At 43.0% G+C, this 16,051-nt stretch overlaps 1 protein-coding gene across 1 annotated transcript in view; it reads right to left on the bottom strand.

Annotated features, from left to right (window-relative positions):
* Positions 1-13,862, bottom strand: part of PLPPR4 (phospholipid phosphatase related 4) — an 82,735-nt gene extending 68,873 nt beyond the window's left edge. Inside the window, exon 1 of the mRNA XM_006273570.3 lies at positions 13,445-13,862. Coding sequence (XP_006273632.1) covers positions 13,445-13,522 — 78 coding nt within the window. The 5' untranslated portion in view covers positions 13,523-13,862. The remainder of the gene's footprint in view (positions 1-13,444) is intronic.
* Positions 13,863-16,051: the final 2,189 nt, after the last annotated feature.

The raw sequence follows: 16,051 nt of genomic DNA, 5'->3' as shown, positions 1-16,051 counted from the left end.
GGCTGGGCGGGGACCTGGCTGCACTGGGGATGCCCCACTTCTGGCAGGTCCTGGCCACACACTGCAAACAATTCCACTCCCTACCACTGTCAGCTCCGGCAGCTCCCAGGACTTCAGCACGGTTCTGCCCCACACTCCACCCAGTACATGGGAGACACATCCTGCCATCTTGCATGCCTGGCCTGGCCCAGCCTGGCTGCCAGTTTTCTCCCCACCTAGCTGTCCTCTTATCCCCACCCCCGGGGTTGGGGTTTTGCTGGGGCAGCCCAGGAGGAAAGGCCAGATGCGAGGAGCAAGGAGGGGAGTGAAACACAGATGGGTTATATTTTATTTTTACACACACACACACACACACACACACACACACACACACACACACACTCTCTCTCTCTCTCTCTTTCTCTCTCTCTCTCTCTCTATATATATATATATATATATAATATCATGTCAGAACAGCCAGCAGGAAGGGGGAGGCAGCAGGGAGGGAGGGGAATGGGGAGGGGAGGCAGGCGGATGCAGGCTAGGCAGAGCAAGCCGGGCAGATGCAGTGCAGGGCAGGGTGGTGTGCAGGGCTGAATGCAGAGTGGTGTGGGGGGTGCATAGCTAGATGCAGAATGGCTTCAGCGCAGGGTGGTGGGTGGTGAAACTCCGTACCTGCCCCCCCATTTTTGACGTGCAATTTGCTTGTGTGTGTGTGTGTGTGTGTGTGTAAGCAAACTTCATGTTAAGAGTGGTGGGGGGGGGCAAGTACGGAGCTTTGCCACTCATCACACCGCATGGCCGCCGCCACCCACCACCCTGTGCTGAAGCTATTCAGCATCTGGCTGCGCCTCCCATACCCTGTACCCTCCTTCTGCTCTGTGTCTGGCCCCATACACATATATATAAAAGAAAGAACTAAGTTTTTTTCACATTCCCAAAGTGTAGACTTTAAGAAGAATGCCAAAAATCATGACAGTTGGCAATACTGGATACGACATTCAACCAGGTTTATCTTAAACCAGTTTCAGCCATTTTGAAACTGTTTTATGTGCACTGAACTTCTGTTCTGTTACAGGTTTAAATCAATTTCTGATCACTTAAAGTAGTTTATATGTAACTTCTGTTCCTAGCCCATGTGTCCCTTTGCAGGAACTAGTTATACAGACTGGATGTGAAGGGAATAAATTTTTCTTTCTACTTGAGTCAGTACTAACCCACAATTCACAAGATCAGGTGCCACAGAAACATATTCCCATCACCATTTTACAGACCAAGCTATCCCCATATCTAGGTTTGATTGTAGACAGGTAATTGACCTACTCTGCTAGTCCAATTAGTATTACTTTAGAAGCAAATATTTTTCAGTACTGACATAACTTTTTGTATTATTTATGAAGACTCTAGCTTTGTCTAAAATATTAATTCTAAAGCCTCTCCTATGAGCAAGACAGAGAAACAATTCGATACACAAATAATGAAATTCTTATTTACTTAAAAAATCTCAGAGGAATTTCAGTTGCTCAGTAATTTTATGAGAGCATGAATAAAAATATTTAATTCTGGCATCATTATAAGAGGCATCTAGCACATAAAGAAGACACAGAAAGTGAAAATTATTTAAGCTAATAGTTTGAGGTGGAATAGTCAAAATACTTTGAAAGCTGACTTAAAAAGAGGTTCTGGAGTTAGAAACAGATCAAATCTCTAACTGAAAAATCTATAATATGCTAAACAATATTAGAAGAAAATGAATTCTGTGTATGGCTTCAAATATAACACTTGTTTTAAAACAACTCCTCACATCCACCAAAGAATGGGGCTTAGTAATTTTCTTTTCCATTGCTCGTATGGCTTCCTTTATATCAAGTGCTGAAAGGTTACAGTTAATCAAGCATACCGACATTTGAAAAGGCTGGTTGGTTTGGGGTCAGCGTGTTGCCAAATTTCAGTGAGACTTCCTCAAAATAAATCATGTTTCAGTTAGTGTTGCAAGTGTCATTCTTTGAATAAAATATTCTTCTGATTAGTTAACCATTCAAAATCGCATAGATTCCCTAAACCTCTTCAAACAGTTCTTAGTTCCCTGCTTTCTCTTCAGTCCATAATCCCCACCCTAATACTTGCACTCCTCCCCACCATCCTGCCCACTCCCGCATAAGCCAAATTCTGGAGTGTTCAGCCCCTTCAATTGTTAGAGGAGCTCAGTGCAACTCCCATAAGAGACCTATATAAGGTCCAGTTTATAAAGTGGCCGTGAATTCATTTAGGCTGGAAAGTAAAAGGCTTTTATCAATCAGAGGCATGATGTTCTGCAGTGGGAGTGAGTCCCTTCTGGTACTAAGCTGGGAAATAGATCCATTTCCTTTCTTTTGATACTAAGGCCAGACTTCCTCTGACTACTTATATACATGCTTGATTATCACACAGATTCCCTTGTGATAGATGGAAGGGAGTAGGACACCTTGTATTACCAGCTATTCAGGCTCTGGAATGAGCAGGGGTGAAAATTGCAGATTGGGCATTTTGCAGTTATCTCAGTACCCTCGTTTACTCTCATGGGCTGCTAGAGAGGCTGGCAGGATGAAGGCTCTATATCAGAGTTGGGCAAAATGGTGGATCTGGCTGGCAGCTGGACTTCATTTCCCAGTAGCCCCTGCCCACGTTGCTGCAGCCAGTTTCTATGGAGACCCCAGCAACCTGGCATTGTGACAGCGTGAGCCCAGGTTTCCATGGAGACTAGCCCTAGCAGGACTGGCAGGGTGCACAGCTGGATGGGGAGCTGCTCTGGGACCGGGGCTGGGGGCAGGGTGGTGACCATCTTCTAGTGGTGACAGTGTAGTCTGGAGAAGGGGTATAGCTGCTGCAATCTGCTGCCTGCATACCCCTGCCCAGGGTGTGCAGGCAGCAGATCATAGGTTTACTCTTGCGCCAGACCATGCTGTCATCGTCACAAGTTCCTAAGCTCCCTGCTCAGCCATGCACCCTGCCAGAGCTCTGGGGCCTGTCTCTGTGGAAACCTGGGCCCATGCTGTAAGGGTGCTGCTGCTGCTGAGGTCTCCATGGAAACCGGCTGCAGCAACGCAGACAGGAAATGGAGTCCACTGCAGGCCTGATCCAGCCTGTGGGTAGGACTTTGTCCACCACTGCTCTACATGGTGCATCCATCATGCACTCCTTTAGTGCTGGTGAGATGCAAGAAGGCCTGGTTGCTTGTTGTGACAAGTTCAACCCTTGGTAGTTGCTTCCTGAATGAACAGCAGCTGCCTCTCTCTGTCTCAATAGTTTCTTACATGGAGAGTAGCTGCCTTGGTCTCCATCTGAGAAGGGTCTGAAAGTATTAAGAAGCTGACTTCTCTGCATCTTCTCTCTTCTTTGTAGAGGGAGAAAAATACAAGATGGCAGGCCATCATTTGTAAAGGAAGAGAAATGTAAGGTGGGCTGGTCATTAACATAATTTCAGAAACAAAACTAACTCCTGCCTAGCAAGACCACACCGGAGAGTCAGCCACAGAATTTTGGTGGCGCTTAGCGGGCTGGTTCACTTGGATACATCTCTAACTTAACTGGCACTTTTCACATAAAAAGATGTGTGTGAGGAGTGAGTCTCCAGTATCTTCTACCTCCTCATCCTCTTGTTGAAGATGCTTGTTCATTTCATTTCTCAGAGTTGGTCTCCATACCTAGCCTGGAAAGTGTCAATTGGCACCACAGTTTCCACTACTAGGAAAAACAAGATTCTCTCCCTTAGGACCAAATTAACAAAATGATTGTGTGAGCCTCTGCAGCTCACCAGTGTTTCAGAATTTCTTGGTAGTGAGACTGAATTTACGCTACGAAGAAGAAACTATACTGAATGAAAGGAATCCCCTCCATTGTGTCTCCCAAAGACATTAATCTTTGATTCTTAAAATAGTATATAGCAAATGTCCTGTCCCTAAGACTAAAGATTCAAACCTATAATCGTCACACAAATTAACCACCAGACTCCAACAGAAAATACATATACCTCCAAGTCAAGCCAACATAAGGCTTGCAGGGTTCCCTGCATATAATTTTAATGTAGGTGTAACATGCATGGCTGAATATTTTTTTTAAATCCATATCTGACTGAAAGATAGTGCTATACACACATCTGACATTTCAAACAGTTCTGTCAGTATACATTAGAAGTGAGTGAAATTAAGGTGTCTGGTCCTAAAATAGTCTGAAAATCCCCAATATATTAATTTAAATGGGACCTGATGATACTCAGCACTTTACAGAACTGAGATCTAATAGTTTATGTGTCTTCTACAAGACCAACTACAACAGACACTCTGATAAGGAACAGAAGTGGATCAATACTCAAATAAATGATCTAAAATATAATTCTGACTGTGTCATATACTGTTTGTATTTTAGGAATGACTACCAAAAGAAGCCCCCTAGATACATATGGAGGTTCCCACTTGCACACTACAAAAGATAAGAAACAAATATTATGTTGTAATTATGTTCCCTGAGATGGTTTCCTTTCTCAGCCCACCCACAGTTAAGCAACTGATATATGAAATATTCTGCCACTAGATCTAAAGCAACACAAAATGGAGAGGCTAGATTTTCAGATGCTGCTTAAACCTATGGAACTATTTGGATTTATGGCAACTCCGGATCTAGTCTAACAGTGGGTGAAATCTTGCCCCTTGGAATTCAATCTCAAAACTTCTATGAATTCTTTGTAATAGGAATTTACCTTCTGGGCTTGATACTCCTTTCCCTTATACCACTTTTCACTGGTGTAACTCACTGGCTTCAGTGGTGCTACATTTTATATGTGTAAATGAGTGGAAAACTGAACTCACAGTATTTGATCTTGTACATGCTAATCTAACAAACAAAAGTCTAAGACTGAATGCCTTCGTTTAAGTCAACAGCAAAATTCGCATGGCTCCATGGAGTGAGGATCACTCAACTTTTTGATGTTGGAGTGTATGGGTGAAGAAAAATCATCTAGAATCATTGCAAAATAGGTCTGGAAGGGCCCTCAGGGTATCAACTCTTCCATCCCCTGCTTAAGATTTGATCACACCTACCTAAACATTTCCAGATAAGTGTTTGTCTAACCCAGAGATTCTCAATCTTTTTAGACTCAAGGCAGTCTTCCCTAAATTACATGAATTCCATTTCAAAAAACAAAGTTATTCATTACAGTGCTTACCACCTTGCAGAGGGGCTGGGTAGTGGGGTCGAGGGGCCAGTGAGGGATGAGCCTGCACTTCTGCTTATTTCCTCATACATTCCTTATTCACACACAACTCAGAGAATCCTTCAGAGGATTTTACAGCTACAGCACCCTGGTTGAGAGTTGTTGGTTTAACATATTAAAGTCTTCCAAGTGTAGAGATTCTACAACCTCTCTAAGTAATCTGTTGAAGTGCTCTGTTGGATAGACTAGAAGCCCTCTGTTAACCTGGCACCCTTTAATTAGATCCTTAAGCATTTTGCTTCTGGCAGTGCCATTCGTAATTGTTATTTTAATAGGAATGTGCATACAACACCATAAAAACCAAATTCAAAGATTCATCAGAAGGGAATTGACTTTTGCCATGATAAACCCAAGAGCAATGAATATTGTAGTCTTGCATTTCACAACTTCATTCTTTATATTTATAGTCTTTATAACCTAACATTTTATATTTTATATGTTAAAATTGGCTTATAATATTAACTATTTTTATAAATGCATATATTCCCTATATATTCATATAAGTATATTTATATTTAATGTTAGTCCACACAAACAACATTATCACAGAAAGAAGAAAATTGGTAGGATGTTGAATAGGTTAGAGGACGTGTGCCCCCAACATTGTCTTGCTAAAGCTTCAACAAAACTTTGGTTTAACGAGACCTCAGCTTCTAGCAGGCATCCTTCCCCCTTTACTCACCCTTCTTAGTTTAACAAGGTGTCTGCTTCTAATCAAGCTCTCCCCTTCCTTTTCAGGCTTAGTTTGGTTGCCGAATATATAATGAACAAGGAGTTTCAAAGCTCTTACAAATAGTACCTGGAAGATGGTAAGTTAAGTGACATATCTTCCAGGAAGATAGAGAAGTTTGAAGGAAAGTTTAACAACAAATTTGTGTACTTACCAAAGTAGTGAAATAGCATACACTTGCATGGGTATCTGTGTGGTAACTGGCAACTGGTTTTCTTATGCAGTCATTAGAATCTGATTGTTTTCTATAGTTATTTAATGTATAACAATGGTATAAAAGATGTAATTGTTCTACCACACTTCAGATGTGTAACCCCTGTGTACTTCCCCTCTGCTAGCTGGTCTAATTAGCCAGCCAACAGCAATTAAAGGCTTCTAGTTATAGTCACTCTGTTGTTTCTTTAAGTTTAAAAAGTACTATGTGGAATAAACCAGGGACAAAAATGAACCATGCAGGGCTAGGGCACAGCCAATTCATCTACTTGCAATATGTTTATCACCCTCATGGTGAGAAAGTGCTTCCTAACATGCAACCTAAAGCTCCTCTGTCACAATTTAAGCCTGTTGCCTCTTGTCCTGTTGACTGATATAATTGATAACAGTCAGTTGCTATCCTTTTTATAACCACCCTTTATGCATTTGAAGACTATTATCAAATTCTGTCTTCAGTCTTCTCTTCTCCAGACTAAGTAATCCTAGTTCTTCCAAATAAATCATGTTTCCTAGACCTCTAAAAATTGTATTGCTCTCCACTGGAATCTTCCCAATGTCTCTATATCTTTCTTGAAGTGCAGTGAATAAAACTAGACATAGTACTGCATGTAAGTCTTCACCAGTGGAAGAATTTCTTCCCTTGACTTACAGGTGATATTCTTATTAATAAAACCCAGTATGCTATTGGCTGTTTTTTTCTTTTTTGCAAACAGAACACTGATAATTCATATTCAACTTTAGACCCTAGGTTCTTTTCCTGAAGTGCTGCAACCTAGCCAGTTGTTCCCCAGTTTGTATTTGTGAATTTGATAGTTTGGTGCTAAATGCATGACTCTGAATTTGTCCTTATTGAATTTCATTCAATTAATTTTGGACCGTTTTTTCATTGTGTGAAGGTCATTCTGAATTCCAGACCTATCCTCCAAAGTGTTTGCATATCCATCCAGTTTGATGCCATCTGAGCATTTGCTAATTGTCCCATCCTCCAGGTCATTTATGACCAACCTCTGGGCAACCCTACTCAATATCTCCTCTAAATTAGACATCGAGTCATTGGTAACTACTCTTTGGGTATGTACATGTCGCTGTATGGTGATGTTGCTATGGTATCATGCTTTAGTACTTCCTTTTGGAAGTTAAATTTTACCACTATGTCACCATAGCGGCATGTTATACCTGGGGAGTGTGCCATTATGTTGATGTGTAGCTGGTGATCATGTGTAGACACACGTGATTGCTACGTTGTCATAGTACATCATACAATGACATAGTGTGCCACTACATCACTGTAAGGTGATGTGTAGATGCACCCTTTGAGTACAATGGTCCAACCAGTTATGTATCCACTTTAGTTTAGTAATGAGAATGTCATGGGAGGAAGTGTTGAAAACTTGCTAAGGCTGAGGTATATATTTTCTTGAAACAATTCTAATAATTTCATCATGAGTAAATACATTTGTCAATGCAGTTTCCACAGATATCAGCACTACCAGACAACCCACTCTGCCTTGTATCTTAATTATGCCAACACTCTGAGGAACAGGGAGTCTATAACCCTGGAAGTTTTCCAGATTCGTCCTAAAAATGTGAGATGCCAAACAGGATCCCCCTAACTGTTTCATTGTTATTGAATATATTCATAATGCTAAAGAGATACCATCAGCTAAGTAGAGAGCGGAACTTATCCCAGGAATCATCACAAACAGTTTCAATGGCTAATCTTCCTGAAGCTGATAGAGCCTTCATTATAGAAATAACCTTCCACTAAAGCAGATACAAGCTTAATTTTTCCCAGTTGTCTTGTTTCCATCAGAAATGAAAAGGAGATTCTAATTATCCACTCTATAGAACTGTGAAATGCCATAAGCAGAATTAAGAAATAAGGCAGACCAGATTGCCTGGTAGTGCTGATTACTACAGACTTCCGGTTAGTACTGATGCATAAGGCAAAACTAAATTTATCCAACTCGTGTGCTTTGATCAGTGTTTCTTCAAAGTGTAAATCTTAATGCCACAAAATACTTATTTTAGAAAGTTTTAAAATATGCTTGAAAACATTCGTATGACCTGGGCAACAATCCATCAAAGACTTATTTATGAATAATGAAAATTGTAAGCATTCGTTAATGCTGTAGTTAATGGTAATTCATGAATGATAGAATTTTGTATTGATATTGTAGTTTTACACTGTATTTAACACATGCCCTGTGTTTGCTCTCCTGGTATTTTCTCTCTGTGGCCTATACACCATTGCTGATACTCTTACTCTTTCCCCTATTTTTAGATTTCCTTCTCTTCTACCACTTCTAACCCATGGGCTTGATTTTCCCTTTGGTTACACCTGTGTACATTTGGAATAGCTCCAGTGAAGGGAATGGACTTGCACTGGTGTAAAATGGATGCAAGAGGAGAAGCTGGATCTCTACCACTAGCAAATGAAGCTAAATATAATTTGAGCTCATGGCTAGGGACAGAAGTTACACATAAACCAGTTTAAGTGATCAGAAAGGCTAGGGACAGACATTCAAAAACCCTGAGCCTGAATTGATTCAATCTTTGCAGGTTAGTCTAACCTGACTAGGCTGAACCAATTTGTCACTAGACAGACATTCTCTATGGACTGAAGAAGTTCAGGCATATGCCTGCAGTGCCTCAGGCTAGAAGCTGGGGTGTGTGTGTGTGTGTGTGTGTGTGTGTGTGTGTGTGTGTGTGTGTGTGCTAGTGCAGCCCTCCCTTCCCTTCCAGAGTGCTGAGTTGCAGGGGGGGGGGCAGGGTGGAGCTTGGCTAGCAGGACCTTTAATTAGGGAGGTCTGGCTGCACCATCCCAGGCTTTTCCCCACTGGCTGCTCAAGGGGCAGGAGTGTTGCCAGCTCCCTGCTAGCACTCTGAGGCAAGGGGTGGTGGGGGAAAGCATGAATCAGTTGATGATACAGAGTTTTTCAGTGTCCCTCTCCCTGCTTCTTTATACTGCCTGCAGCAAACTGAAAGGCAAGCAATCCAGCAGGGAGCTGATAACAGCTTTTATCATCCCATCAGCAAAACAATAGCCTCTCTCCATTAGTTGAAACTTTTCTTAAACAGCTTACCAGCTGACCTGTTGATTAGCTCCAAAATGCCCTAAGCAGCCACTGTTCTGTCTGCCTGTCCTAGCAAAATTGGAGACATGCACACAGACACCTCTTGGCTTAGCTAGCATGCCACATGCCCAGGGTCCGTGGGGCTGGGGTCCATGCTGTGGGAGATAGGAGGGAGGGAGGAGGAGATCCCTACTTCAGTAGCAAGTAGAGAGCCCCACACAGCCCAGAGAGCATGCTGGGATGCTGGAGGAGTCTGGTTTGTCTTAAACCAGCAAGGGGTCTGGGACAGACATTGCATAAACCGGTAGGGCTGTGTGAAATTTTGCCAGGTGTTTCATTTTGAAGCTGTTTTGACATGTTTTGAGCTCAAAAGAGCCAAATCAAAATGAAACAACAGGCTTTGAAACACCTTTGAAACAAAGTGAGTGCACTTGAAATGTTTTGAAAGTTTTGAAACATTTTGAGTTTTGGAGCCGGGCTTACTTGGCTTCACTGCCGGTCCCAGGCAACAGTGGCAGCCTCCTGTCATCCGACGTGCAGATCTGGAGGCCTGGCCCCCTGGGACAAATCTGGCACAGCCCCACAGCTCTCCTGGAGGTGCAGGCCTCCATATCTGCATGCTGGATGACAGGAGGCTGCCGCTGCTGGCAAGTGTCACGAGTTTTGCTTTCACCAGTTTGAGGTGCCATTTCCCAGAAGCCTGCACACCTATCTCCTTGAAAATTGGCAGGCTTCATGCCCTCAGAAGGGGCTATCATTCCTACAATTTTTATCCAAATCAGGCAAGCAGTGACAAAGTTTTAGGTATTCTCATGATTCCCCATTATGGCCTACGGGTGAAATGTCGAAATGTCAAAACAGTGAAACAGGTTTGGTTAAATGAAATGGAACAGTGCTTCAAAACAAAATGAAAAAACAAAACAACACTATCCCTTCAAAATGGTGAAATGGACATTGAAATGAAACAGTGCTGTTTTGCACAGCCTTCTAAACCAGTTTGGGCCAAATCAGTTAATTCTGATACTACATTCAACCACCTTTATCTCAAACTGATTTCAGCCATTTTTTAAACTGGTTTATGTTCACTGAGCATCTGTTCTGTTACAGGTTTAAACAAGTTTTTGATCACTTAAATTGGTTTAGGTGTAATGTCTGTCCCTAGCCAAATTGGTTTAAACCTGTAACAGACCGGAAGTTCAGTGCACATAAACCAGTTTCAAAATGGCTGAAACTGGTTTAAGATAAACCTGATTGAATGTAGTACCAGACTTACCTGAGTTGGATCAAACTGGTTTGTGAAAGTTCTGTCCCAGACCCCTTCCTGGTTCAAGTTAAATCAGAGTTCTCCAATATCCCAGCATTCTTTGCAGCCCAGGGCTGGGCTGAACTGTCTGCTCCAGAGAGCAGGGCTGGCCCTGCCCCTCTTTTCCCTAGCTGGAGCAGTGAGCATTGGCTGAAAAGAGGGTGGGGGAGGGCAAGCCCAGCTGGGGATGCAGCCCAGTCTGCAGGGGCAGAGGGAGGGTGGAGACTGCAGGCAAATCCTGGCTGGGGTCTGGGGGGGTTAAACACCCCTTCCTCTGCTCATGCTTACTGCCAGCTGTGACTGTAGACTACAAATCCCAGAGGCACTCTGAGCAACCCCGCAGAGTCCTGCTGTTGTAATTCTGGGCTGCAAATCCCAGAGACCTTGGGGGTAGCAGGAAAAGGAAGCAAACATACAGCCCATGCTGGATACGTGCCAGAGAGTTGTTCTCTAGCACCCCTGGCTTCTGGTCTGAGCTACTATAGGCAATGTGACTTCATTTCCTGAATCAAAGGTAAATGTCGGTTCACTTCCGTTTCAATTTATTCTCTGTATTTTAGACAAACCTGCAAAGACTGGATCAATTCAGCCTCAGGCTTTTTGGCTGTCTGTATTTGGCCATAATGGGTTTATGTGGTGTGTAACATCACACATTGCCTTGATTAACACTGATTATCTGAGATCAAAATCAGGCCCATAATTATTTCCTTCAAATGAACCATAAATAAACATGCACCCTAGCTTCCCAAATTCTTGTGTAAATCCTGCTGGGTAAAATTCTAGAGGTAAAGACTCTATTTTTAGTTGTTCTGTGGCCTATCAATGAACATAAGTTATCTTGTTCTTCTTTGTCTCTATGGATTACTCTTTAGGTTTTTGGATTTCTATTTCCTTCCTTTTCCTAGACACTTTTCTGGACCCCTCCCCCCTCCTTTTTCCTAGTTTCTCTGATAAGAACCTTTCTCGGTGATCAGATTAGAGGCGCTGAATGCATGATGCACTATAGCACAATCTAGGTTTTCCTCCACCTATCTCACCTGTAGAACATACTTGCTGGCTTGGGGCTATCCAAAACATAGAAGGAAGTACCATCCTGTATCCATTAGCTGAACTTAAGCCCCCTTTATAGAATGAACTCTGACTGACTTGCTTAGGGTTTCATACAGAGTCTGCACTAGTGTTAGAAATGTACTTTTTCCTGTGGGAACTGTATGATGTCCTCTGTCTTAGGCTAATGCCTTAATCACAAGCAATCCTTGTGAAGCATTGAAGTAATTATGTGGAGAGTGGGCCCAGCAGAAGCCTTTTCTCAGTGGGTGAATTTCACAAAGTAGGCCTAACTCACAAGAAGACATGTCTAACTTATTTTTATATAATGTTCCCATCTAATATTTTTTTTTCTATTCAACTAGCATGGTATTGTTTTGTTTCCCTGACCCAGGCAACTACTGGGAGTTTTTATGGAAAGTGACTTTACCACAATGTACAAGTGTCTCTCTTCCTATGCTTTCCTGTCTTCCCAAAAAAACCTTAGCAGCTCTCTAAATCCTTCTGAACAAAATAAGATATTTGCTTTAATATATTTTGGCAAGATTTTTAATAGTGCTATTCAGGCTAACAGTTATAATTAACTCTTACACCCCCCTGCCATATTTTAGCTTCTACACATACAGTATCTTCACAACACCTCTGTTGGACAAGTGCCCTCCTCCTTTTACAGATAGGGAAACTAAGGCACAGAGGCTGAGTGACTCAATTACTGCCCTGCTGTGAATGGCACCATCAAAAGCATGTTGTGTTAGCATCTGTGTGCAACACGCATGAGTGAGAGATGTCACTGCTCTTTTATCAAATACATAAAAAAATACTAATTTCTTGAAGCTGAAACCCTGTTTGCTCTTGCTCAGCTACAGACACTTACAAGTGAATGTCACCACTGTCAAAAGCAATATGCCAGTTCTGAAGCAGTCAGTGCCTGTGAAATTGTAACTTCACCTGACATCAACAGAGCAGCCATAACATGTTTCAGTCTTTAAATATAAAACCTAATGGGAACCATTTGCTTTTTCAAAATATAAGCATGCATTTCTAGGTAAACATCTGTTAATGCAAAATGATTATCCAGGCAGGTTCCTGGAAACTGATGAAGGCAAAGGACTGTTTTTAAAATTTAAAATCATTTTAATTTTTCAGAGTAATTCTTTAGCAACATAATTTCTGTGTCATCAAGATAATACTCGCAATGTGCTTACACATACACTCCTTTCTGAAACATGTCTTCCTGTGTCTTCCTGTTGAGATCATGCTGTGTATATGATATGATTTCTATTAGTTGCTGCTCTATTTGCAAAAAAACATTATTCTGGAAGGAAGAGGTTAATTTCACATCAGTTATTATCCTGTCCTAATATGGATTTTATTTAGGCAAAGCATCACCTACACATTTTATATTAAACAATTTTGAAAGGCTTCCACATAGAATGAACTCTAGCTTTAGAGATGAAAAGAACATATTTTCCCATGAATTCTCAGATGATGCAGAGCTGGTTTCAAGAGCAGCCATAAACTGCACATATATTTATTACAAGCAAAGCTTAATTTTAACCCTTTGGAATCTACAGGCTCCTAGATATCAGAGACATACACTGATCTTCACAGAGGTATGAAACATAGTAACATAAACACATACATAATACACACAGATTCAATATTTCCTCAGTTAGGCTCAGTATACAATGACAATGTACTATTCATTCTCTGCCTATTAACCTGGGCAGTGATTAATACAGGAATAGGGAAGCGAACAAACAGGCTGGCTAAGAACATGAGTTGTTCTAAAATGCATCTGCATTATGCTAAAACGGAAGGGAGACAAGCTCAGGCTCTTCACTCACCTCCACAAAATAGAAGCAAGGCAATAGGGTGACGCTGTCCTTGGTTACTTTGCTTTTTTGCCTCTCTTTTGCAGACATGCTTGCTCAGGAGGCGAGCTGGGCTCTTCTTTCAGGATACGCGAGTGTTTTTTCCTCTCCCGCAGCCCTGGCTCCTGGTGCTGATGTCACATTCCCCAGAGGCACCTCTGGCATGTGCAGCAGGAAGCTTCCCCCTTCGCAGCAATTCCCCTTGTGCCAGGCGCAGGCAGCCCAAAGCCTCTTCTCTGCGAGAGATTTTCTTTCCTCTCCCAACGCTGCTACAATGGCTTCCCTGCTTAGCACACAGTCCTGCTTTCTATGCATTAGCAGACCCACTGCACTTACAATCCTGAAGCTTCTTACAATATTCATAGGCTTGACGTCAAGAAACCTACTCCATGGAAAGAGGGAAGGGGCCCTGTTTTCCCACAGGAGGAGGGGAGAGTGCTCCTGCCACCTTAACCCCTTCATTCCTGAATTCATTATTTTGGAGCTTTCAGGAAGGAAGGGGGAGGTCAGCTGGGTAACAGGACAAAGGACTATATGTTGGTGTTGGCAGAGTTTAGTGAAGAGGGGCAGGAGCAGGGTGTGAAGCAAGAAGAGCAGGGTGCAGTAGCTAAGGGCCAATGAGATTTCTGGGAAGCCAGTAGTGGAAGGTCTGTAGGAGGTACTGAAAGGGAATAGACAGGTGTGATGGAGATAGTGGCTTTTCCCCTCTCTCAGGTAGGCACAGCAGTGGTTCTCCAGCCCTCCCTGCTGTAGAGCTGAAAGTAGATACAGCAGTTCCCTCCTCTCCTGTGGCCCATGGGGACAAAGGCACTTCATGTATGGGTGAACCATGAGGCTGCATTATTCCTCCCTTCCTCCTGGAAGCAGGAGCCTGAAAGGGTCCATGTGTCAAAAACTCACTCAAAGCCAAGGAGTCTGAGAGCAGTGCATTTCATTCAGGGCAGGAGTGCTACATGACCAGCAGTGTGTAACTTGAGCCACTGCACAGCACAACAGTCAGGTGCAGCTGGCTTTTGAGTGCACCCCACACTGATAATTCAGCTGGTGACAGATCTGAACATCATTGCCTGGGAGGAGTTGAGTGTGCAGTGCAGATAATGAATGGGACGGAGCTGCAGAAATAGTTATTTTTCCAAGAGGAAGCTTGTATACACAAAGTAATAGCCTGAAATAAGTATTCTCATACTCCCAGGTGGACACTTCTATTCCACAGAGTGCATTGTGGCAGGTTAGCTAAGGGCCTTGTTATACCTTATAGTGTGAGCTGCATGAATGTTGATTGGTGTTAGTGCTAACTCGAGTTTGAAGCAGTCCCACTACAGGCCACCAGGGGCCTGGAGGACTGAAAGGTAAGAATCCCCCCCTCCCATTCTGAGCTTCCCTCCTGCCCCCTAGGGTCCTCTAGTTCCTTCCTGCCACTGTGATTCCCCCCCTCTATCCCTTGGGGTTTCCGCCTGCCCACCCTGTCCCCAGGGCTCTCCCCTCCTGTTACTTGTGACAGCCCATGCTGTCTGTTCCATGGTAGGAGGCAGGGAAGGGTTAAGGCTGCCAAACTACTGCTCTTCTCCATGGTAAGCCTGTCCAGACAGCAGTAGCAGTGGCTGGGCAAGCAAGGTAACCTTTCCCTGCCTGCTCCCCTGGGACAGACAGTGCAGGCAGCCACAAGTCGGGAAGTGGGGGTGAGGTCAGAGGGGCAGTGAGCTGGGATCTGGGGTGCTGGGGAGGGCAGGGGGGACAATGGACCCAATCTGGGTAAGTGCAAGACAGGGGGTGGAGGGATCGGGTATTTACATGGCTACAACTTAGTGTTATGTGAGCTGGGTAACACGGATCAAAGATAATCCTGTCCTGGAGTGGCATAACTTTGAGCCGCCTAAAGAGTGCTTAAAACTAGTTTTAGGTGTTAACGTGCTAACAGTCCAGGTGTTAAGAGCCCCAGAAGCTGCCCAAAATTATTGTGTTAGTTAGTCTCTTAGTTTGCTTTGTAAGTTAATTAAGCACTAACGTAAAATAGCGAATAGCAAGTGCACATTCCACAGGGACCTTGCAAAGAATGGCGATTGTGCTTTACATTCACACCCTACCTTATTTTAACAAAGCATCCCTTGTGGCAACAAGCTGTTAGAAAAAGGGGTAGCAGTCCTCTAGAAGCACTACGCATCTTTGGGTGTCTGGCCCTGATGGGTTTGAATTTACTTTGTGTTAGATGGAACAGCACAAATCAGTCTTTGCCTACAAGGGGCTTCACAAGAGTATTAAGAAATTCCAAGAGGCCGAGACTAGGGCCGGCCCTAATTAATTCCATAGCCCCAGTTTCACGATTTGCAGTAGTTTTCCAGTTTACTCAAGAAAGCCAACTATGGGATCTTTAGCTGCAGTGGTTTTGACATATATTACTGGATTGTGTGAATCTCTGTGGCTCTTGGCACCACATTGACCCTCAATAAATCTTTTTTCAAGGGATTAAATATTAACTTGTTCTTAGTACAGGGAGTCAGTCATTTGTATGCCTGTTACCTTTCTGGTGGTTATTTCTAAGGCTTCCTTTCTAGAACAGAACTATAGTTCTTGGTTACTTCT

The sequence above is a fragment of the Alligator mississippiensis genome, chromosome 5 (genome assembly GCF_030867095.1).
Source record: "Alligator mississippiensis isolate rAllMis1 chromosome 5, rAllMis1, whole genome shotgun sequence".
NCBI lineage: Eukaryota > Metazoa > Chordata > Crocodylia > Alligatoridae > Alligator > Alligator mississippiensis.
The sequence above is the reverse complement of the archived record's forward strand: the minus strand, read 5'-3'. Positions and strand labels throughout refer to the sequence as shown.